The sequence below is a fragment of the Hemitrygon akajei genome, chromosome 7 (genome assembly GCF_048418815.1).
Source record: "Hemitrygon akajei chromosome 7, sHemAka1.3, whole genome shotgun sequence".
Classification (NCBI taxonomy): Eukaryota; Metazoa; Chordata; class Chondrichthyes; order Myliobatiformes; family Dasyatidae; genus Hemitrygon; species Hemitrygon akajei.
In genome coordinates this window covers 108,123,390-108,147,970 of record NC_133130.1, presented here as the reverse complement: position 1 = coordinate 108,147,970, position 24,581 = coordinate 108,123,390, and the positions used below count along the sequence as shown (strand labels likewise).

General features: G+C 46.0%; 1 protein-coding gene across 7 annotated transcripts in view; it reads right to left on the bottom strand.

Moving 5' to 3' along the window:
• Window positions 1–14,136: 14,136 nt before the first annotated feature.
• The window catches only part of sytl3 (synaptotagmin-like 3), a 117,570-nt gene continuing 107,125 nt past the window's right edge, over window positions 14,137–24,581 (bottom strand). For all 7 annotated transcript variants that reach the window (XM_073051669.1, XM_073051672.1, XM_073051671.1 and 4 more), the window contains exons 10-12: window positions 20,971–21,140; window positions 15,729–15,831; window positions 14,137–14,476 (exon numbers count right to left, since the gene is read on the bottom strand). In XM_073051669.1, the coding sequence (XP_072907770.1) occupies window positions 14,303–14,476; window positions 15,729–15,831; window positions 20,971–21,140 (447 nt within the window). In that variant the 3' untranslated portion in view covers window positions 14,137–14,302. The remainder of the gene's footprint in view (window positions 14,477–15,728; window positions 15,832–20,970; window positions 21,141–24,581) is intronic.

Genomic DNA, 24,581 nt, shown 5'->3' with positions numbered 1-24,581 from the left:
TTTTTGGTCTTGTGTCTATTTCCCCACTTCAACTTACAGCTTATAGATACTTTATTGATCCCAAAGGAAATTGCAGCGTCACAGTTGCATTACGTATTAGAAGAGAAATAGAAAGAATAAAAATAAATCTAACAGTCTTAATGGGGGGGGGGCATCACTCCCCCATTATAGAGCCTAATGGTTGTGTAATGCTGTCTGAGCTGCTGCCTGTTCTGGAGAAATATGCATAGCGTAAAGGTGACACCTCTGCACATTTCTTGTAAAACTCATCAGACTCCTTTAGGACTGCTGACACCAACTGTTGTGCCTCAGAACTGCACCCAACTGGCTGGCTTTTAACAGCTGTGGTAAAACTGGTTCATCCAGTCTGTACCTCAAAAGAGTGCAAGATGTTATCTTTACTCTGTATTCTTTACAAGTGAGTTCTAAATTTATTCCTCATTTGCTGTACGACTGTCAGCTGAGCCTATTCGGTGAGAACATGAGAACTAGTAGCTGCGTAGACCAAGCAGCTACACCTTGCCACTGCTTTCCTGCATGCACCCCGTATCTCTCGCTCCCTTGACTGCAGGGAGTGACCGAGAGTTCCAAAAATTCCTCCATCTCTGGGTGAAGAAATTTAATCTCATTGCCCCTTACCCCTACTTGCTACCTTGTTTCTTGACACCCCCCCCCCCCCCGTTAGAGGAAATGTCTACTTGTACGAAATGTGTAAGATCCAGAGAGATCACCGTTTGCCTTCCTAGATTCAAGAGTTTAACCTCTTGTACTGGAAAATTCCACCCCCTATTTGCAGGAATCAGATTTGTGAATCTTAATTGCACCTTCTCTATATCCCAAAACATTCCAGTTGCAGCCCACCAGCGCCCGATTGTAACTGGGACGATTCCTCCCTACTCCCATACATAATGACATCGGCATAAATTTCTGAAGACGCTGGGGATCCAGGGCAACACAAACAAAATGCAGGAGGAACTTGGCAGGTCAGGCAGCTTCGATGGAAATGAATCGATAGTTGACGTTTCGGGCCGACACCCTTCTCTGGAACTGGAAGGGAAGGGGAAAGGCACCTGACGGTGGAGGCCGGGATCCTGGAGATAATGGAGTGGTCGGGCTGATAGATTAACAAGGGAGACTACAATGAGGAAGAAGGTGACGTGTAAATGTCGTGTGACATTGATCGGAACAGTTTCCGAAAACCTGAAACAAAAAGTAAAAAGTGGGTCAGTGTCTGTGGAAAGAGGAGGATACAAAGCTAAAACGATAGACAGATAATCCTACAGCGAAGAATGCAAATTCCCTAAACTTGTTGAATTCCATGCTGAGTTTTAACTATCCATTTTAATATTGTTTGTTAGCTTGCATTCATATTTCATCTTTTCCCTCCAAATGACACTTTCAGTTGTTCTCTGTAGGATTTTAAAAACTTCCTGATTCTCTATCTTCCCACTAATTTTTGGTTTGTTGATGACATTACTATGTTAGAATTGTAGAAGGCCTCAGATAGAAAGAGAGAGGCTTATACAGTTCTGTGCAAAAGTCTTAGTTACATATATAGAAACATAGAAAAACCTACAGCACCATACAGGCCCTTCGGCCCACAAAGCTTTGCCGAACATGTCCTTAGCTTAGAACTACCTAGGCTTACCCATAGCCCTCTATTTTTCTAAGCTCCATGTAGCCATCCTGGAGTCTCTTAAAAGACCCTATTGTTTCCACCTCCATCTTCGCCAACAGCAGCCCATTCCACACACTTACTACTCTCTCTATAAAAAAACTTACCCCTGACATCTCCTCTGTACCTACTTCCAAGCACCTTAAAACTGTGCCCGCACATGCTAGCCATTTCAGCCCTGGGGAAAGCCTCTGACTATCCACATGATGAATGCCTCTCATCATCTTATACACCTCTATCAGGTCACCTCTATCCTCCGTAGCTCCAAGGAGAAAAGGCTGAGTTCACTCCACCTATTCTCATAAGGCATGTTCTCCAATCCAGGTAACATCCTTGTAAATCTCTGCACCATTTCTATGGTTTCCACATCCTTCCTGTAGTGAGGCGACTAGAATTGAGCACAGTACTCCAGTCTGACCAGGGTCCTACATAGTTGCAACATAACCTCTCAGCTCTTAAACTCAAACCCACGATTGATGAAAGCCTGTACGCCTTCTTAACCACAGATTCAACCTGCGTAGCAGCTTTGAGTGTCCTGTGGACTCAGACCCCAAGATCCCTCTGATCCTCCACACTGCCAAGAGTCTTACCATTAATACTATATTCTGCCATCATATTTGACCTACCAAAATGAACCACCTCACACTTATCTGGGTTGAACTCCATCTGCCACTTCTCAGCCCAGTTTTGCATCCTATCAATGTCCCGCTGTAACCTCTGACAGCCCTCCACACTATCCACAACACCCCCAACCTTTTGTGTCATCAGTAAATTTACTAACCCATCCCTCCACTTCCTCATCCAGGTCATTTATAAAAATCACAGAGAGAAGGGGTCCCAGAACAGATCCCTGAGCCACACCACTGGTCACCGATCTCCATGCAGAATATGACCCGTCTACAACCCACTCATTGCCATGCTTTCTTACTTTCTCAATAAGCCTTGCATGGGGTACTTTATCAAATGCCTTGCTGAAATCCATATACACTACATCGACTGCTCTACCTTCATCAATGTGTTTACTCACATCCTCAAAAGATTCAATCAGACTCGTAAGGCAGGATCTGCCTTCGACAAAGCCATGCTGTCTGTTCCTAATCATACTATGCCTCTCCAAATGTTCATCAGTCCTGCCTCTCAGGATCTTCTCCATCAACTTACCAACCACTGAAGACTCACTGGTCTATAATTTCCTGGGCTCTCCCCACTCTCTTTCTTGAATAAGGGAACAGCATCCACAACCCTCCAATCCTCTGGAACCTCTCCTGTCCTTATTGACGATGCAAAGATCATCGCCAGAGGCTCAGCAGTCTCCTCCCTTGCTTCTCACAGTAGCCTGGGGTACATCCCATCAGGTCCCGGTGACTTATTCAACTTGATGTTTTCCAAAAGCTCCAGCACATCCTCTTCCATAATACCTACATGCTCAAGCTTTTCAGTCTATATATCACTAGGATGCCCAAGTAATTTGCACATTTTGTCAATGCGGAGTGGAGAACGAGTTTGGTGAGGGTGGAGGCACTGCAGAAGGGGTGTGTGGGACAGGTGACAGAGAGGGAGGACCAGGGACAGCCAGGGGTGGGGTGGTTGCAGACACAGACACCAGGCAAGGCCATTTGATCCCAACACTTGGTTTATTGATCATTATAGAATGTCTCTCCGGTACTTCCCTCTCCCCTCCCCTTGTCCTAACCATGATTCCCCTCTCCTTGCCCCTTCCCCATCCTCAGTCCACAATAGAGGTCCATATCAGAATCAGGTTTATCATCACTCACATACGTCATGAAATTTCCTGTCTATAATTAAATTTCTGACTCGGGGTACTCCCCTGATAGGACAGGTTCTTTATTCTGATCCCAACATAGAGTAGGGTGAACAATCTCCAAAAGCTTTACAAATCAGCTCCAGATGACCGTCTGCTGGATATTGACTATGCTGGATACTGAATACATTAAATAAAGCATGCTACCTGTCACCTGTCTGCCGATTTCTCTGTGTATCGTGCTGTGATGATCAGCATCTATCGCCCCTTGGTAGATGTCGTACCTATTGAAGAAGATCTGCACCTGGAGATCTGGGTTCCCTTTCCACTTTGCACTGATCCCTCTCGGCTCCTGCTCTGCCTGTGGGAGCCACGTATCTATGGTCTGGCTGTTTTTGCCACCTTTATTTTGGTAATTTGTCACCTGGCTTGGGGCAAACGAGTATAGCCACGTATTCCCGCTTTGTCTTAGTTGTTTAGTCTAGCGGAGAGGGGGTGAGCCACGGGGAATAATATTTTTGTTGACCACTAACTTTGCTTAATTATGCTAATTGGAACACCTGGTTAAATTAATTACGCTATTATACCACTTATCGTCATTAGACCGTTATTAATTTGGTTTCGTTTGTTTTCTACAAAATTGTTGGTGTTAGACTGCTAATTAGACCACTGTATCACTAATTTAGTTCGATTAGTATTTTATTACTACAAAATCGTTCGTCTTTATGGGTTTCTTAATAAAGGATTGAACACACCTTATTCAATTTGGAAATTTACTTGGAAGCATGTCACACAGCCCGTTCTTACTCTGAGTGGTTTTGGTCTGTTTTCAACTAACTGCAGCTCTAGGTGACCTGTTTAATTCAGGCGTGAAGCTAAAACACTCACTCTGTGTTAAATGTCTCCAAATGGACCATGACAACATGGAGATACCTACAGTTCACAATTGTCCACCAACTCCCGCGTTTTGCGGGTGATAATCTGCTGTGTCACAATTTCATGGGTTTTATATTTTACCTTTTTGTTATTTATATATTCTTTTTCAATTAGTTGTCCCAACTTACTCTAAGCACAAAGCATCAGGAAAGAAAATGTGAGACCTACTGTTTTAGACATAAACATGGTGAAACCACATTTAATGAGATGCTGGTAGAATGGCAAAAGTGTGAAATTTGTATAGTAAAAGCAGTGATCAACAAAAACCATGTACAATCATCATACAGTCAATAATAGTCAGCGACAGCCCAGAAACAGGCCATTCGGCCCACAATGTTGTGCTGATCCCACTAAAAAGTAAATTTAAAATACACCATGTCCATATCCCTCCATTCGTGTGACTTTTCAAGCATCGCTTAAAAGCTAATGTATTTGCCTCTATGACCACACCAGGTAGCACGTTCCAGGCATCTACCACTCCGAGTAAAAAAAACTTACCCCTGAATTCTTTACCAGTTTTCGCTATCCACAACTCCATCAGTCCTGGCATCATCTGCAAATTTACGAACCTATCTATCTACATTTTCATCCCGGTAATTTGTATACCGTACATCACAAACAGCACATATCCCTGTGGGACACCAGTAGGTCAGAAGTTATAAGAAACTAGGAAATTACAGAAATTAGCTCGAAGCTCACAAAGCACCGTTACACTTACATAACGTGTAATAGATGCAGAGGATTTTTAAGGAAAGAAATTGAAACACTTGGCTTAGAAAGGTGGCCATACTGGGGGGCAAACAGTTGAGGAGAAAGGTGATAAAGTGAGAGGCAGTTTCTCATCATTGCCAAGTTATGATGAAGTCTGACTTTAATAACAAAAGGAAATTCTATTCCAAATTTCTGCTTCAAGTTCCTACAACCTGCCAAGTGCTTCTGTAAGGGGAGAGCTATAAGTCAGGACTGTTCAGAGCTTTTCCCTGATGTTGCCATGGCATCGTCTGTGTCCACGTGTGAGAGAGAATTTGGAGAGTGCCTTCAATCTAATCACAGTTCGCAGATAGTGTGGGGGTGGGGGGGGGAGAGTTGGCAACACCGGGTTTAACACTTCATTTCCGCCCCAAAGCAGAGATGTTGCTGTCTGAGTGTTCTGTGGTCCTGTAACTTGGCATGGGTTTGTGTTGATGGAGGTGTGCGATGTACCAGATTATACTGCCGTGTGACAGGACCCCGATGTGAAATATGTAAAGCAAACTCGATCAAATAGCCCCAACAAGAGGGAGTTGAGGGTGGTTGGCTCACACAGACTTTTCAAGGTAGTTCCAGACAGGCAGAGGATGGTCCGGTCTGTGTTGAGCACACACAGAAAGAAAGGGACCTGACTGTCATTCAGCTGTCTCACCTTCTGGGGGAGAAATAGTGTAAGATCATGAAATTCAATTCACACCAATAGGTAGAGATACCAGATCACAGCCGTGCCCCTCTGCACCCACTTTCTTAACCCCGGCACATGGCAAGAGAGGTGATGAAGCTGCATTCAGAGTGACCAAAACATTAGATAAAATGATCTGAGAGACAGGACTCGGGTCCAATTCCTTACAGCCCGAGCCGTCACTCCGTGGGAGACATTAGCCACTGCTGACGGATGAAGAGCACAGACCGATCCCAGTTTAGCGCCACTCGGGGTGCAGCCTCACTTAATTGGAGCACAAGGACTCAGTGCAGTTCACCTGTACGCGGAGGCAAGGACTGACACATCTCTCAATCACCAAGGCCCAAGGCAGAGCAACAGTAGATGGAAATTTATTTCAGTGTTATTGATTTAGAGTACAGTGTGGAACAGGCCCTTACAGCTCAGTGAGCCTCATCGCCTAGCAACCCACCTACTTAACCCCAGCCTAATCACATGACAATTTGCAATGACCAATTAACCTATCAACAGTAGTGCAGCAGTTTAGTCTTGATACACGATAACTGATGCTGATAACTTGGGAGGCCTACTGGAGTGGCTAATGTCTGTTTGCTAAGGTCAGGGAGTCTACAACTAGAGGCCATTGGTTTATGGTGAGAAGGAGGAGGTTTAAAGGGATAAATTTCACACACTGGTATCTGGAATGAGCTGCCAGAGGAGGTGAGGGATGTAGGAACAGTAACAGCATTTCAGAGGCATCTTCAACAGCTCCCGAATGAGCAGGATGTGTGGAATTAATGCAGACGAGTGGGATTAGTATAGACAGGCACGATGGTTAGCATTGATTAGGTGGGCCAAAGCCCCTGTGTCTCTGCTGTGCAGCTACCGTGCATGATATGTGCAATGAATGGTAGAGCTCTCGGGGTATTGAGGATCAGAGGAACAAGTTCACAGATAACAGTAAAGTTCACTGATAAACATAGATAACAGAGAGTTGGCATGGTAGCGTAGTGGTCAGCCAAACACTGCTACAGCACCGGCAACCTGGGTACAATTCCAGTGCTGTCCGGCAGGACTGCGTACATGACTGTGGGAGCTACCCTCCCACTTTCCAAAGATGTTAATTGCTCAGTTGGGCAATGCAGGCTCCTCGCACCAGAAGGGCCTATTGTTGAGCTGTGTCTCCAAACTAAAATAAAATCTAAGAAGAATTAAAGGCAAAAGGTAGATAGGGTAGTGAGGAAGGCAGAGGGGATACTGGCCTTCTCTGGCCAGGCGTGCAGTTTAAGAGCAGGGAGGTTACGGGACAACTGGGAAGCGGTACCGCAGCATAAAAGCCAGGACCAGCAGGCTGCGGGACAGCTTCTTCCACAGAGGTTAGGTCACAGCTGGAAATTTGTGCGCAGTTCTGCAGTGCGACTGGGGAGGCTGCAGTGAGGACTCATTGCCTAGAATTGAGCATTTCAGTTACGACGAGGAACGGGATAGTCTGGGGCGGATGTTGAGAGGGGGGATCTGACAGAGGTGGACAACATTATCAGGAGCATGGTGTGGAAGGAGAGAACTTCATCCCTGGATGGTGCTGTCTCAAGCCAAAGACGGATGATGAGGATGAAGATGAGGAAGATGTGCTGAAGGTGCTGAGGGGTTTGGTTCACTCAGGAGGTGGCTGAGGGGTGGTGGAGACAGAGAACATTTAAAACATATCTTGACGAGTACTTGAATCACGACAGCGTGAAAGGCTGTCGACCAAGTGCTGGTAGGTGGATGCTCAGTGGACACAATGGGCCAAAGGACCCGATATCACGTTGTGTGACCCCATTAACTGGGATCACCTCAATGTTTGGTAGGTTTTCAAGCGCATTCATTAGGAGTTTGCAAAGATTTGGTGTGTCATCAAAAACACTGGAAAATTTCTACAGGTATCCTGAGGAGGGCATTCTAACTGGCTCCATTACTGTCTGGTACTGGGGGCAGGGGTCACCTACAACACAGGATCGAAGTAAGCTGCAGAGAGTTGTAAACTCTCTATTTCTGCACTACTTATTTAATATATATACGGTATACTTACTGTAATTCACAGCTTTTTTCCTTTTTACTGCTGCCGGAAATTCAATGCATTTCATGACGCATGCCAGAGATATTAAACCAGAGAGTTTCCTGAGGCGGTACAGTATGTAGTCAGACACACAGCACAGAAACAACTCTGTCACTCACCATGCCCATGCTGACTGCCACTCACAATGATCCCTTTTACCAGCTGTCTCTACCAGGGTAATTCAAGTCTTAACCACCCCCTTCCTCCTCACCTATACTGATTCTCTCAGTCTTAATTCCCACTGCAATAGGGAAGAGATTTTCACTCTCTACCCCTTTCTCTGCCCTCATAAGCTTGCACACCTCTGAACTGAATTGACTTTATTTCTTACATCCTTCACATATATGAGGAGTAAAAATCTTTACGTTATGTCTCCGTCCAAATGTGAAAAGTGCAATTATAGTAATTTATAATAAATAGTGTGTACAACAGGATTGTCAATGTAACATAGAAGTACAATTGTATCAGCGTGAATTAATCAGTCTGAAGGCCTGGTGGAAGAAGCTGTCCCAGAGCCTGTTGGTCCTGGCTTTTATGCTGCCGTACCGATTCCCGGATGGCAGCGGCTGGACAGTTTGTGGTTGGGGTGACTCAGGTCCCCAATGATCCTTCAGACCCTTTTTTACACACCTGTCTTTGTAAATGTCCTGTGTCATGGGAAGTTCACATCTACAGGTGCGCTGGGCTGTCCGCACCACTCTCTGCAGAGTCCTGCGATTGAGGGAGGTACAGTGATGCAGCCAGTCAGGATGCTCCCAGATCTGTCAGATGTCTTTATCCCAGGCAACATCCTGGTGACTCTCCTCTGCAATCCTACTAGAGGCAGGACTTGTGTTCCCATCCCTGGGGAATGTTTGAAGTGTTAAGGGGAGAGCATTTCGGAGATAATGACCACAACGCTGGAAGTTTGAATTTAGGATAAGGAAAAGGATACAATGGTGCTGAAAATAAGATCCTGGAATCTGAGGGGAATGGCAATTTCAGCATCATGAAACAGTCGAATAAACTCTTCCCAGGCTTCCTGCCGGGTACAGGTGTTGATTTTAGCCCACGTTTCAGTGACAAACTCTTGCCATCTTCATCAGGGATGATGCCTGGGCCTGGGATGTCTAGTCCAGTGGTCTTTATACCCCCATCTTTGTGCCTTCTGATTGGTTAGTTCTCATCCAATCAGGTTTCAACTGTCCTACCTTGTTTACAATCGAATTCCAGTACTTACATTGAGCAAGACCTTCATCTTTGTTAAAACTCTTCTCCTCTAGTTTTATTTCAATGGTTCTTTCACCAGCTGGTCCCAAAAGCCATGGGCACGGCACGGTAATTTGTGCCATCGAATTCAGTTCTATGGCCATTGAGAAAGCAGTGTTCTGCCACTGCCGATTCCTCCAGGGAATGCAAACAGATACACCTCCTGTGCTCCTTGATGCAGGTTTCCACCGTGAGTCTCGTCAGGCCGATATACGCTGCTCCACGTTCAGAGGGAATCCTGTAAACACCAGCCATCCTGAGTCCCAGGTCATCTTTGACCTGCATAAGCTGTGATTTGAGCTTCCTTACAGGGTTGTGGATGGTCACATCCTCAAACACCTCAGTCGGGCTGATGAGACACGGCCTGTCACTCACAAGACCATGCAGACTATCTAATCAGACTATGCTTCACCAAATGCTCATAACTCCTGGCTCAAAGAATCACCCGCCCAATAGTTTTCCCACCACTGACATACGACTAAATGGTCTATCATTCCCAGGGTTATCTCTCTTGGACAAAGGACTAACATCTGCAAGCACCCCGGTCTTCTGGTACTACACTTGTGGCCAGAGAGGATGCAAAGACCATCACCAAACTTGCAGCAATCTCTTCCCTTGCTTCCTGTAGTAACCTGTCTGGTCCCAGGGACTTACCTATCCTAATGTTTTTCAAACGTTCCAGCACATTCTCCTTCTTAATATCGACATGTTCCAGCATATCAGCCTCTTATACGTTTGTCACGGTCCTCCTCACTGGTGAATTCTGAAGCAAAGTATTCATTAAGGACCTCTCCTACCTCCTCCAACTCCAGGCACATACTTCCTCCTCTTCCCTGATCGCTCCTATCCTCACTCTATTTGTCTTCCTGTTCTTCACATACGTGTAGAATTTCCTGGGTTTTTCCTTAATCCTACTCAACAGGGCTTCCTCATGCCTCCTCCTAAGTCCATCCTTGGGCTCCTTCCTGGCTACCTGGCAATATTCCCTGTCTGATCCTTGCTTCCTAAACATTAAGATGCATGTCTTCCTCAAGACTAGGTAGAGTCTTAGAAAACTACAACGGACAAACAGACCCTTTGGCCCATCTAGACTGTAATGAACTATTCATCTGCCTATAGACCCATCAGCCCGCACCTGGACCATAGACCTCTGTACCCCTCTCATCCAAGTACCTCACCAAATTTTGCTTACATAATGAAATCAAACCATATCTACCACTTCTACTGGCAGCTCGTTCCACACGCTCACCATCCTGAGTGAAGAAGCTCCCTCCAAGCATTTCACCTTTCACCCTTAACACATGACCTCTACATCAGTGCCCCACTGCTTACTGTGTGAGTCCTACCCTGGCTGGTCCTCCCAAAGTGAAATACTTCACACTTGTCTGCATTCAATTCCATTTGTTCCACGTCTCTTATCAACCATGGTTCCTTCACCCTACCATCCTTTCCCCACCTCAACCTTTCAGAACCCCATTGCAAGTGCTCCCTAAACTACCTCCACAGTTTATTTGTGCATTTCCCAAGTACATCTGCTCCCAATTAACGCTCCCAAATTACTGTGTAATTGCATCATAATTCCCCTCCCCCAATTAGATACTTCCCCATACCATCCACTTCCGTTCCTCTCCAAGGCCACCTTGAAGGTCAGAGTTGTGGTCACTGTCTCCGAAATGTTCATCCACCAAGAGACCTGTCAACTGACCAGGTTCATTGCTTCGTACCAGATCCACTGTGGTCTCTTTCTAGACGGCAGAATAACAAATTTGGAGGCTAGAGGGGGGTGTAAAACAAACAAAACTGGGAGAGCAAAGAGAGGGCCCAAAATTCATTGGTGGCAAGAGAAATCATTTTGTAAATATATGTTCAACAGAACGGTAACCAGGAGGGCCCAGTAGGGACCAAAACAGCAATCTGTGCATGGTGTTGAGAGTAAGAAAGGTAGTCTTTGGATGCAGGATGATATTGATCAACTGTTAAATTGGGCAGAGCAATGGCATATGTAGTTTAATCCTGGTAATACACTTCAGGAGACAAATAAGGGTAAATCATACACTAACAGTGGTGGGGTGAAGGGTCATTAGGAAGGATTGAGGAGCAAAGGGCCTTAGTATATAAATCCAATGATCTCTGAAGGTGACATCATCAGTAGATAAGGTAATTAGAAGGCATACAAGAATCTTGCTTTCAGCTATGAAAATATATAAAAGCAGAGAGTTTTATTCAAACTACCGTAGATAAAACACTAGTTAGGCCACAGCTGAAGAACTATCTGCAGATCTGGTCACCACAGCTGGAGAACTATGTACAGATCTGGTCACCATTACTAGAGGAATGATGTGATTGCAGTGGAGAGGATGCAAAGAAGATTCGCCAGGATTTTGCCTGGGATGGAGCATTGCAGTTATGAGGAGCAGAGGTGGCTGAAGAGGGACCCAACGGAGGAGTACAGGGTATGAGAGGCATGGGCAGGGTAGGTGATGGGAAACTTGACATCATAGCAGAGCAACCTGAAACATGGTTTTAGGATAACAAGTAACAGATCTAGAGGGGATCTGAAAAGCATTTAGAGGGCATCTGAGGAGAGTTTTACCCAGAGAGAAGTTGGCACTTTGCTTGAGGGGGTGAAGGAGGTGGAGTCAATAGACAGTAGGTGCAGGAGTAGGCCATTCAGCCCTTCTAGCCAGCACCGCCATTCACTGTGATCATGGCTGATCATACACAATCAGTACCCCGTTCCTGCCCTCTCCCCATATCCCTTGACCCCGCTATCTATAAGAGCTCTATCTAACTCTATCCCTTGACCCCGCTATCTATAAGAGCTCTATCTAACTCTATCCCTTGACCCCGCTATCTATAAGAGCGCTATCTAACTCTATCCCTTGACCCCGCTATCTATAAGAGCGCTATCTAACTCAGTCCCTCAGAACCTTTACTATATGTGCCATCTAGTTGAGAACCTGAGTCGCCAGATTCTCTGACTGGAGGCCTGTGACTAGTGGAGTGCCGCAGTGTTGGGTCCTTTGTTTATCATCAATGTCAATGATCTGGATGATAATGTATTTAACTGGATCAGTAAATTTGCAGATGACACCAAGATTGGGGGCATAGTGGACAGGGAGGAAGATGGCTTGGAGCGGGATCTGGACCAGCTAGAAAAATGGGCTGAAAGATGGCAGATGAAATTTAATGCAGAAAAGTGTGAGGTTTTGCAGGACCATCCAGGGTAGGTCTTACATAGTGAACGAGGTGCAGTAGAACACCGGGATATGGAATACAGGTCCATAATTCATTGCAAGTGGTGTCACAGATGGATAGGGTTGTAAAGGAAGCTTTTGGAACACTGGCCTTCATAAATCAAAGTACAGAAGATAGGATGTTATGTTGAAGTTGTAAAAGACATTGGTGAGGCCTAATTTGGAATATCGTGTGCAATTTTGGTCACGTACCTACAGGAAAGATGTAAACGAGTTTGAAAGAGTACAGAGAAAATTTACAAGGATGTTTCCAGGTCTGGAGGACCTGAGTTACAAAGAAAGATTGAATAGGTTAGGACTTTATTCCTTGGAATGTATAAGATTGAGAGGAGATGTTAATGGAGCTACATAAAATTATGAGGGGTATAGATAGGGTAAATGCAAGCAGGCTTTTTCCACTGAAGTTGGGTGGGACTACAAGTAGAGGTCATGGGTTAAGGGTGAAAGGTGACATGTTTAAGGGGAACACAAGGGGAAACTTCTTCACTCAGGGCATCACGAGAGGGTGGAATGAGCTGCCAGTGTGAGTGGTGCGTGCAAGCTTGATCTCAACACTTTAGAGAAGTTTAGATAGGTACGTGGATGGTAGGGGTGTGGAGGGCTGTGGTCCAGGTGCGGGTCGATGGGAGTGGGCAGTCTAAATAATTCAGCATGGACTAGATGGGCTGAATGTCCTGCTTCTGTGCTGTACTTTTCTATGACTCTGTGACAAAGAAGCAACAGTCGAGGTTCTGGAAAATTAAATCAATGGTGCTTGATGATCAGCATGAACACGGGGGGGGGGGGGACTGAAATACTTCTTTCATAGAACATAGAATCCTCTGGCCTACAATGTTGTGCCAACCTTTTAACCCACTCTGAGATCAATCTAATTCGTCCCTCCTACATAACCCTCCATTTATCGACCACCCAAGTGCCTGTCTATGGTTTTTTTTAAATGTCCCTAATGTATCTGTCTTTACACCACCCATGCCAGGGTGTTCCACACACCCAGTACTCTCAGTGTAACGCAGTCTCTGTGCTGTTGACTCTGATTGATTCAGCAACATATTTGCAAGACACAGGGCAGGAGCAGTGACACTTGGATTGGATGGTGCTGCCGGGAGGGAGAGGTGACGGTTGTGAACATTGTCAGGGCTCCAGCTACAGCTCACTCTATTGCAGCGAGGTGAAGTCCGAGCCTTCGCGATGCTGCCCCGTGACAACCTGATCCCCCGCCAGCGTCGCTGAACCGTGGGAGACGGCAGTGTACTCTGCTGTTGAAATAAGCAACTCTGCAGATTGCCACATCGAAACAGCGAGCTGTTGGACTCCTCCCCTCTCGCTGTGGCAGGAGTGATGCCCTCGTTAGTGAGAGAGAGAGAGAGCCTGTGAGATGTCAAAGTGTTGCGACGGACAGCAGCGTTTTTGATAGTCTCTAGATCATGGTCTCTGGGCGGGGTGGGGGCTTTGTTATTGTTTGCGTGGTGGGTAGCGGGGGAGGGCTGATGCTTTTGCTGGAGCAAGTGAGGGGAGGTGATGTTTTTGTTGCTGTTTGAGTGTGGGAGGGGGAGCCAGGGGGGGGGCTTTGGGGTTCTAACATTTCCTGTCATTCATTCTTTGGGGCAGTTCTGTTTTGTGCATGTCTGCAGAGAGTAAGAATTTCAGGTTGTACTCTGTATACATTCTCTGATATCAAACTGAACCATTCAACTCGTGCAACTCTAGGAAAATTATCATCACTACAAAGTCTTAGCAAAACTTGTTTATTCGGTTTCCTTTCATAAACATTTCCCCAAATGGGCACATCAATAAAAGAGGTTTAGATTTCCAATCATTGTACACAAATTGATTCATTGTACGTTACAAACACTTGCAGACTATTTGGGTTAAAGCCTCAGAACCATTGCCCCTGTGGATCAGGAGAGCGCTGATATCACTTGTCTTGGAGCTGGTACCACTGGCATTCCTGAGTCGAGTTGTCTTCGAATCTCCATTTGTCAAAGGGGATGTGTACCTGTCCCACAAACACTTGCCGTTTGAGTGTCATACTGTACCACACAGAGACATGAAGTGTCCTCGTCTCCAGCTGCCACCGTTCAATGTCGTACTATGGAATGCAAAGTAGAACACTGCATATAAGAAGCCGTCAGCTCCCGAGCCCAGGACTTTGCACTGCCTAGCAACTGGCTCATAAGCCAGGTCCTCTGGCAGTCAGCGGGGAAGACCACACACGGGGCAGAAAACGACAGGGCAACATTAACTTGGGGTAGGAGCTTCATTGTGAGAGAGTCAGAACTACAGACAGCAGAGAGGTCTAGTGGAGCATGGAACGCCAAGGGGTGGAAGGTAGACTGTACTGTACGTCCTGAAGGTTCACAGGTACACTGCAACGTACTCTTTAAGGTTCACAGCTACAGTTCAGTGATGGTATAAAGGCACACCGCAGCAAATGGCCTGGCAGTTCATAAGGGCACCATAGTGTACTGTTGTACTGTCCGAAGTTTCACATATGTTAAGATATGTAGTGTACTGTCTGAAGGTATACTATGAGGAGGTAAACTGTAGTGTGCTCATGGTAGTGTGTCACTTGCAGGTTGGGCTGCACCTGGAGTACCGTGTTGCCTTCTAGACCTGCGTCTCACGATGGCCTGAGAGTGTTGCGTACTGATTCACCAGTGCTAGGCCACTATGGCCAACTGCTGCTACGTTAGGTTATGAGCGCAGCCGATATTTTCCGCAGTAATCCATGATCTAACTGCAGTTGTAGGGTTGTTGTCATTCGGTAATTCTCCCTCAGGCGGAGAGCAAGGGAGGAGGGAACGTCAGAAGTCCCGACCGCATGCTCCAGGGTGATGTTGGGAAAGATTCTCCAGCACTGTGGTGAAAACTCCCAGCACCACTTAAAACCCATTTCAAAACAGAGAGGCCACATTGTGTTTGGTTATAAGTGCAGGTAAAGATGGTGATAAGTCGCCACGAAAATTGGGGTTGTTCTAGAAAATGAGGGAAGCTGTCTAAGGATAGAGTTGGATGCAGGTCAGCTGGAAAGCTAGGCAGGGCAAAGGCAGTGAACCTTAATGCTGATGCTATGGGACGGTGCGCAATGGCTGAACGCCCATTGTTAATGGTAAGGCCCCGGGAATCCAATGAACAGATACACCTTACGGTTCAGGCACATGGATTTCCAAAAGTGGCAACACAGGTGGAAAAGTTGGCAGCCCAGGATAGGATGGCGATCTTCATTCAAGCAGGGAACTGGATGGTTCCCAACAGGGAGCGGAGCCTGAGAGGCAACATACCGAACTCAGCTGCTGACCAAAATGATCTAAATGGTAGAAACAGCGTAAGCAATGAATTACCCGTAATGTTTCATTAAAAACCGGATTCACCGTGTTCTTCTTCACAGAGCTCTTCAACTTACTGTGGGGAGATTTGTCCGGAAGCAAGTAGGTCTTCACATACCTAAAACATCAAACACATCATACATTTTCAGTTTCAGTAGCTGTTCAAATTACCCCAGTGAAAATACTAGATGATTCATTAATAGCGGTTGAAAGCTGAAAGAAATTTCATTTCCATTGAGTCACTTACATTCAGGCTGCCCGAATTTTAGCCAATTGAATACTTCTGCAGTGCAGTCATGGGAGGCTGATGTGAGAGCCACCAATAGCTCTAGTTTAAAGGTGCTGTTCTGGAGTTTACCAGACCGAGAGGTGATCTCACTGAAACATGCAATATTCCCACAGGCTAGACACTGAGAGGGGTGTCTCTCTTGGCCAGGAGTTGGTCATCTGCTAGGGGTTCATAGACTCAGAATAAGAGGCCTGTAAGCCAGGACTGAGCTAAAGGTAGCACCCTTTGGAACTCTCCACCAGAAGGGATTGTAGAGACTCGGGCCACGTGTATTCAATACAGGTATCAGTATCTACTTAGATATTAAGGAATGAAGGAGTTTGGGATTGTATAGGAAAGCGGAGCTAATAGGTTGGCCACAGCATCGCAGAATGGTGGAGCAAACAGCAGGTGAACTCTGTGCTCCTGCAACCCTTCCCTATGTTTGAACCTGTAGGACGAGAGATAAGGACATCACCAATTGCACTAAGGTAATTGTCCTACCCTAACAGGACGAGAATTTTGCCAAGAATTCACGTCTCCTGCTCTCTGTGAATATATATTTGGATAAGGATTTAGAGAGATAGTGGGACAGACACAGGCTTGGTGAATATTATTGTTGCCACGGAACGGTTGGGGAGATGGACCCGTTTCAGTGCTGTGTTATTTTATGGATCCACCTTCAGTGCCAATAAGACATTTGAGAATCTTTTACAAACTCGGGCAGCTTATACATTGCGATGTGTAACAGGGCCGCCAAACATTAACCTAGAGAGAAATAATTAGCAAATGCACTCCCGTTGGACCTTGTCCTGCAGTAGATTTTGGAATCTTCCCATGCCATCCCTTCTGCTCACTGCAGGGGTGTGGTTTCTTCTCTCGTGTTTAAAGTTTGGTAACATTGCAACATCATCAACATAAATAAGATCTTAGATTGACAGTTTTTGAGTTAAAACGTGTGGTCCTCATTAAGGCAACTAGCTGAGCTGCACAATTGCTTCGGTACATTCCCTGAACTCTGTAATTAATTCATTGGTTGCAGAAAACCAAATCTGGGAATAGACAGCCCAGGTCAAAGTTCAAGTAAATTTATTATCAAACTGCATTAATATGTCACCATATACTACCCTGAGATTCATTACCTTGTGGGCATTCACAGTAAGTACAAAGAAACACAACGAAAAGCCACACACAAAGACAGACCAACAACCAATATATAAAAGACACCAAACTGTGCTAATACAAAAAGAGAGGGAAAGAAATAATAATAAGCAATAAATATTGAGAATGTGAGTTGAAGGTGATCGATAGGTTGTGGAAACAGTTCAGTTTGGTGATGGGTCACTTCACGGGGAAATGGGAAAGGTGGAGGGTGTGTAACAAGCGCCTGAGATTAAAGCAGTAGAGCGGAAAACCAGAGGGAAGAATTACTTTGTGTGGAGCTGATAAAGACCTCAGTGAGAACGGCTCACAGTCGCTCCCTACTGCTGTTTCAGTGCTGGGATCAATGAGCAAGTTGAGAGAGCTTTTAACAAAAGTGGTGCAAGAATTGCAAGGACTTTGTCTTCACATAGAAAGCCACAGTGTGGTCCTTTATTGGGACATCCTGTATTTATGGGTGTCCTGGGGCCTTTCATGGGATGTCCTGTATTTGTGGGACATCCTGAATTTGTGAGTGTCCTGCATTTGCAGGACGGCCTGTATTGTGGGTGCCCTGGGGGGGGGGGGGGGGGGGCATTTCATGATCCAAGGCTGTTTATTGTCATTCTTCATTACATATGTAAAAGGAGAATGAAACGATTGTTACTCTGGAGCATTAAAAAAACACTATAAGCATAAAGAACACAATTAAAAAACAATAAAAAGCACACAATAAATACGAATATTAAAGCAATCCTACAAAACACAACGTACAAGTTAACTGTTATACACATAGACTGATTGTGTGTGTGTAAAGTGACACTAAGTGATGTGGATGTACTGCTGGGGGGTGAGGGGTTGATCAGCCTGATGGAAGTATTGATTTTTTAATCTAATGGGCCTGATGTCGATGCTGTGCAGCCTCTACCCTGATGGGAATCTCTGAGCAGGGTGGGTGGAATGCTTCATGATATAGTTGGCCTTTTGCCAGCACCTCCCTGATGATGTTGGGTAGGCTGGTGCCGGTGATGCACGCAGAGTCCTAGGCCCAGGCTTCAGCTCCTTCACCAATGACCTCCTTTCCTTCAGAAGTGGGGATGTTCGCTGTTGATTGCACAATGTTTAACTGCCTTCGCGACTAGACCTTGTGGTGAACTACATATACCTGTCTGGACACGCCCCTCTGCTGACTGCTCCTGAGGCTCCTCCCACTGACCCCTGTATAAAGGCGATTGGAGGCACTGCTCCCCCCTCAGTCTCCAGGATGTTGTGTGGTGGTTTCTTGCAGCTAATAAAAGCCTATCGTTTGCCTCCCGTCTCCGAGAGTTATTGATGGTGCATCAGACCTACAAGCAGCATGACCCCGACAACATTCAGGCAAGGCTTGATAACTAGCGAGACACACTCGGGCTGTAAAAGTGCCAGCCAATAACCTCAACAAGTGAGAGTAGAACCATCTATGTTTTAGATTCAAAGGCAGTATCGATGCAGAGTCGTACAACATCTACATGCTGAAATTCCACTAGAAGAACTGTGAGACCAAGAGATGGGAGTGTTGTGGATAGTGTGGAGGGCTGTCAGAGGTTACAGCGGGACATTGACAGGATGCAAAACTGGGCTGAGAAGTGGCAGATGGAGTTCAACCCAGATAAGTGTGAAGTGGTTCATTTTGGTAGGTCAAATATGATGACAGAATATAGCATTAATGTGCAGATCAGAGAGATTTTGGGATCTGTGTCCATAGGAGGCTCAAAGCTGCTGCGCAGGTTGACTCTGTGGTTAAGAAGGCATACGATGCATTGGCCTTCATCAACTGTGGGATTGAATTTAAGAGCCAAGAGGTAATGTTGCAGCTATATAGGACCCTGGTCAGACCCCACGGAGTACTGTGCTCAGTTCTGGTCCCCTCACTATAGGAAGGACGTGGAAACCATAGAAAGGGTGCAGAGGAGATTTACAAGGATGTTGCCTGAATTGGGGAGCATGTCTTATGAGAATAGGTTGAGTGAACTCAGCCTTTTCTCCTTGGAGCAACGGAGGATGAGAGGTGAGTTTTTTACTCAGAGAGTGGTGAGTGCGTGGAATGGGCTGCCGGCAATGGTGGTGGAGGTGGATACGATAGGGTCTTTTAAGAGACTCCTGGATTGGTACAGGCAGCTTAGTAAAATAGAGGGCTGTGGGTAACCCTAGGTAATTTCTAAAGTAAGTACATGCTCGGCACATCATTGTGGGCCAAAGGGCCTGTGTTGTGCGTAGGGTTTCTATGGTTCTAGTACGAGAGGGGCTGGGCATCGTGCAGACAGAGTAGGTCAGGGACTGTGTACCTGTCAGGAGCGAGAGGGAGCACTCCCTGCATGTCTGGATCACTGCAACTCCAGAACATTGCAAGCAACTCACCACCATCAGCAGAACATGCCGAGCTCCTCCAGCATTCAGTGGCTGATTCTCGAGATTTCCGGCATCTTCTGACTCTCCAGCAGCCACGTGACTGGCACTGAAACCTCCACCCAAAACACTCCCTCCCTCCACCACCGGAGTTGTTGCAGTCTGTTGCTGAATGGTACACGGCAACAGGAAAATACAGAAGCAGAACATATTTTAAAAAGTTGGAGATCAGTACACTTGGGTTGTGCTCAGATCCAGGTCACAGAAAGCAAATGGAAAAGAATTCTGATGACGGTGAAATGAACCAGGGTGGGTACAGTTCACATCTTGCCTTAAGAAGAATATTCTTGGCTTCAGAGGGTGTAGTGAGAAGACTGACTCTCCGAGAAGGAGGTATTTCTATGAGAGGTGGTTAAGCAGAATGGGAGTTGAAGAGATTGGGACGCTATCTTCATAGATTAAAGGAAGGAGAAGTGACTCTGGAACTGGGAGCAAAAGGAAGTGCACCATGTTTAGACTGCTCAATTTTAAAATATGCAGGTGAGCAATAATACTTCATCCATATGCAGAAGGTTATACCGTATAACATTGTTTAAGGTAGTTAAAAATCACACAGGTTTATAAATAGAAATTTGAATGTAAATACAAAGAGACATGCTAGGACTTTATCATTCATTAGTTTTGCCTCCGTTTTGGCCATTACAACTCAAGTAAAAATCAAAGTTGTCTTCTTTGGAACAGAGGAGTGGAGAGTTCAGAACTGCCTCCTTTGGAACACAGGAGTGGAGAGTTCAGAACTGCCTCCTTTGGAACAGAGGAGTGGAGAGTTCAGAACTGCCTCCTTTGGAACACAGGAGTGGAGAGTTCAGAACTGCCTCCTTTGGAACAGAGGAGTGGAGAGTTCAGAACTGCCTCCTTTGGAACAGAGGAGTGGAGAGTTCAGAACTGCCTCCTTTGGAACACAGGAGATGCAGATGATTACAAGACAATTAAAGGTTGAGGAGTTTTTTCCCCCCACTGACTAATGGGTTAACATCCAGAGATCAAGCATTTTAAATACACAGAAGACGATCTAGTGGGGGGGGGGGGGATGAGGAGGGTTTCTTTTCTGGAATGTTCTGCCTGAAAGCAAAGTTGAACCAATTTCATAGATACTGCTATGGGGCTGTTGGCAAGGTGGTAAACTGACCAGATTATAGGCAAAAGAAGACCAAGTTGAGGTTCGAGTTTCGAAGCAGCAGGCTCTTTTGAAGGGGAATTCCTGGCACAATGGACTAAAGAGCAGATATTTGGTTGCTTCAGTATCTCTTCCTGCTGAGCCTGAGTAAACCTTCCCATATTTCATTTCCTACACCCTAATACCCAAACATTAAAAGTCCTACATTATCTGTGAGGCTCTTTGGCCTCTCAGAAGATGCTATGTAAATATGATCTCCTTTCAACAGAGCTCTAGAAAGCACATACGGGTTATACTTTTTCTTCTTCCCATCTTCAGAGGCTAGGTTTTTGCATGATTTGATGTGGATTTCCAGCGCCAAAGCCTTAAAGTTGTACTGGATAGATAATTCGATTTCACCAGTAACATTAGCCGTGTCCGTGGTCTTTGAATCTGTGTAGGTGCTGTTGATACTTTCCTATGGAGACACGATGGAAGACATGACATTACTAATGATGCCTTTATGCCTCAGAGAGTATCCTTGCCTCAAATGGGCCAGTGTGCTTCTAGTCACTGCTATGCCCACTAGCTCTCCATTTGTAATCGGTCCAGATTCTTGCCTGTTCATTCAATCATCTACCAAACTTATTGCTAAACACTAGCATGGTCTTTTTTCAGTCACTGACACTGGTAGTGAAATCACAGACTCCCCATAATAATTCTAATCTTCTTCCCAATCTAATACTTTAATATTTATTCTTCCCTGGGTAAGGATCTCTCAGTTTTTATTATCTCTTCATTTTTTTATATTTTAATTTTTTTTATTTATCGAGATATAGCATGAAACAGCCTTTTCTGGCCCTTCGAGCGGGCATCACTCAGCAACTCCCAACCTAACCCTAGCCTAATGACGGGACAATTTACATTGACCAGTTAACCCACCAACTGGTACATCTTCAGACTGTGGGAGAAAAACCGGAGCACCCGGAGGAAACACACATGGTCACGGGCAGAAAATGGACAAACTCCTTAGAGACAACGGTGGGAATTGAACCCGGGTCACTCTTACTGTAAGGTGCTGTGCTAACCACTACATAGAACATAGAATAGTACAGCACATTACAGGCCCTTCGGCCCACAATGTTGTGCCGACCCTCAAACCCTGCCTCCCATATAACCCCCACCTTAAATTCCTCCATATACCTGTCTAGTTGTCTCTTAAACTTCACTAGTGTATCTGCCTCCACCACTGACTCAGGCAGTGCATTCCACGCACCAACCACTCTCTGAGTGAAAAACCTTCCTCTAATATCCCCCTTGATCTTCCCTCCCCTTACCTTAAAGCCATGTCCTCTTGTACTGAGCAGTGGTGCCCTGGGGAAGAGGCGCTGGCTGTCCACTCTGTCTATTCCTCTTAATATCTTGTACACCTCTCTCATGTCTCCTCTCATCCTCCTTCTCTCCAGAGAGTAAAGCCCTAGCTCCCTTAATCTCTGATCATAATGCATACTCTCTAAACCAGGCAGCATCCTGGTAAATCTCCTCTGTATCCTTTCCAATGCTTTCACATCCTTCCTATAGTGAGGCGACCAGAACTGGACACGGTACTCTAAGTGTGGCCTAACTAGAGTTTTATAGAGCTGCATCATTACATCGTGTCTCTTAAACTCTATCCCTCGATTTATGACTACGCTACCATGCTGCCCCTATCTAACCCAACACTTCAGCATTTAAATCTTCACCAGTTTGATTAAAACACCTGCGGTTTCTCTAGTCTCTTTTATTGACAATTCCTGGTGCCTGTGCATCCACTTCACCATCTTCACTGCCTTAAACACCAAAGCACACTTACCCTGGCCAAACATCTCGAGGAGAGACAAAAACAAGAGTTGTTACCTAGGTGTAAAAGCCAGTATTGGGGAAGACTGAAGGAATAGACTTCTTCAAGAAAGAGAGAGAGGTGGTGATGGGGGCTTACAGGAAATTTTAGAAGTAAGAGGGGTGGACACTAGGATAGATTTGAGTTCAAGATCTGCCACCATAAACCTGATTACGTACATCCCAGAATTGAGAAAGAGGTGCCAAGGCAGAAAGGGACACTCTGATTACCATCTTCCAAGGTTCTATAGGATATGCAATGGTTCCTGTGCACTTGAGGGCAGCAGTCATCGCTCCACACTTTAAGAAATGAAGGAGAAAATAAAGAGGGAGACTGGCAGTCTGCAGGCTCCAGCATCAGCGGCGGGGAAAATGCTGTAAACTATAACAGAGGTTGCAATGGCAGAACACAATGAACAGCGCGGTAGGACTGAGCAGAATCTCCACAGGGCTGCAGAACACAATGAACAGTGTGGTAGGACTGAGCAGGATCTCCACAGGGCTGCAGAACACAATGAACAGCATGGTAGGACTGAGCAGGATCTCCACAGGGCTGCAGAACACAATGAACAGCATGGTAGGACTGAGCAGGATCTCCACAGGGCTGCAGAACACAATGAACAGCATGGTAGGACTGAGCAGGATCTCCACAGGGCTGCAGAACACAATGAACAGTGTGGTAGGACTGAGCAGGATCTCCACAGGGCTGCAGAACACAATGAACAGCGCGGTAGGACTGAGCAGGATCTCCACAAGGCTGCAGAACACAATGAACAGCGCGGTAGGACTGAGCAGGATCTCCACAAGGCTGCAGAACACAATGAACAGCGCGGTAGGACTGAGCAGGATCTCCACAGGGCTGCAGAACACAATGAACAGCGCGGTAGGACTGAGCAGGATCTCCACAAGGCTGCAGAACACAATGAACAGCGCGGTAGGACTGAGCAGGATCTCCACAGGGCTGCAGAACACAATGAACAGCGCGGTAGGACTGAGCAGGATCTCCACAAGGCTGCAGAACACAATGAACAGCGCGGTAGGACTGAGCAGGATCTCCACAGGGCTGCAGAACACAATGAACAGCGCGGTAGGACTGAGCAGGATCTCCACAAGGCTGCAGAACACAATGAACAGCGCGGTAGGACTGAGCAGAATCTCCACAGGGCTGCAGAAGCCCAGTTGCATGTTCTGTCACAGTGAGGGGATGGCAAATGGCATTGAGAAGGTAGGTGTTGCATTGGTGAAGGGGTGATAAACCTCCAGGGAATGAACAACCACCAGGCTGTGTCTCCTCTCATGCCCGTGGACAAGCTTTACTCTGGTGCCACACCCAGTGTAGGAAACATCTTCCACCCAGTGCCCAGCTCTTTGCCCTGTGCTTAAACAAGGCTCTGACAAGGTCCTGGTAAAACTCAAAATGGCTACTCACAGGCTTTTCATTGTCATGATCTTCACAAAAGAATATCAGTAACTTTGTGTTTTATTGAAGATCGTCAAACTGCTGGGGAAGACTTGAGTATCTGAACTATCTTGTCTCAGCCAGCAACTTGAGTCACTTCATTTTCATTTGAAACCAAATCTAAACACTATTATCATCGACAAAATGAGTGATGTGTTGTCGGGGGTTGGAACTTTGAGCTTGTCACGCCATCAATGGATGTAGGAGACCAGGCCTGAAGCTGGCATTCCTATGAGTGAGACACACCAATGGTCATTGGCTAATGGCAGCACTCCCTGGTGGTGGCCAGACTGCTTCTAGAGCAAGATCAGTGAGGTTTAACCCTTTGGGTGAGGACTGTTTCACTATGATTAAAAGGGTTCCCCACTCTCTGGGACTGCTTCAGAGCATCATTCATCTTCCAACAGGTAGGAGCACTCTTCGGGTGTCTACAGGTTTCCCTTCATAGCCAGGAGACCCTTCTCAGCCCTGCCGTCATTATCATTGCCAACCAGTCCACCACCTGGTCAGTTACACTCCTATTTCTACTCCTCATCCCTCCCCACCCTCCCCCTGCAGCCACTTCCCCACCCCTGTGATCCT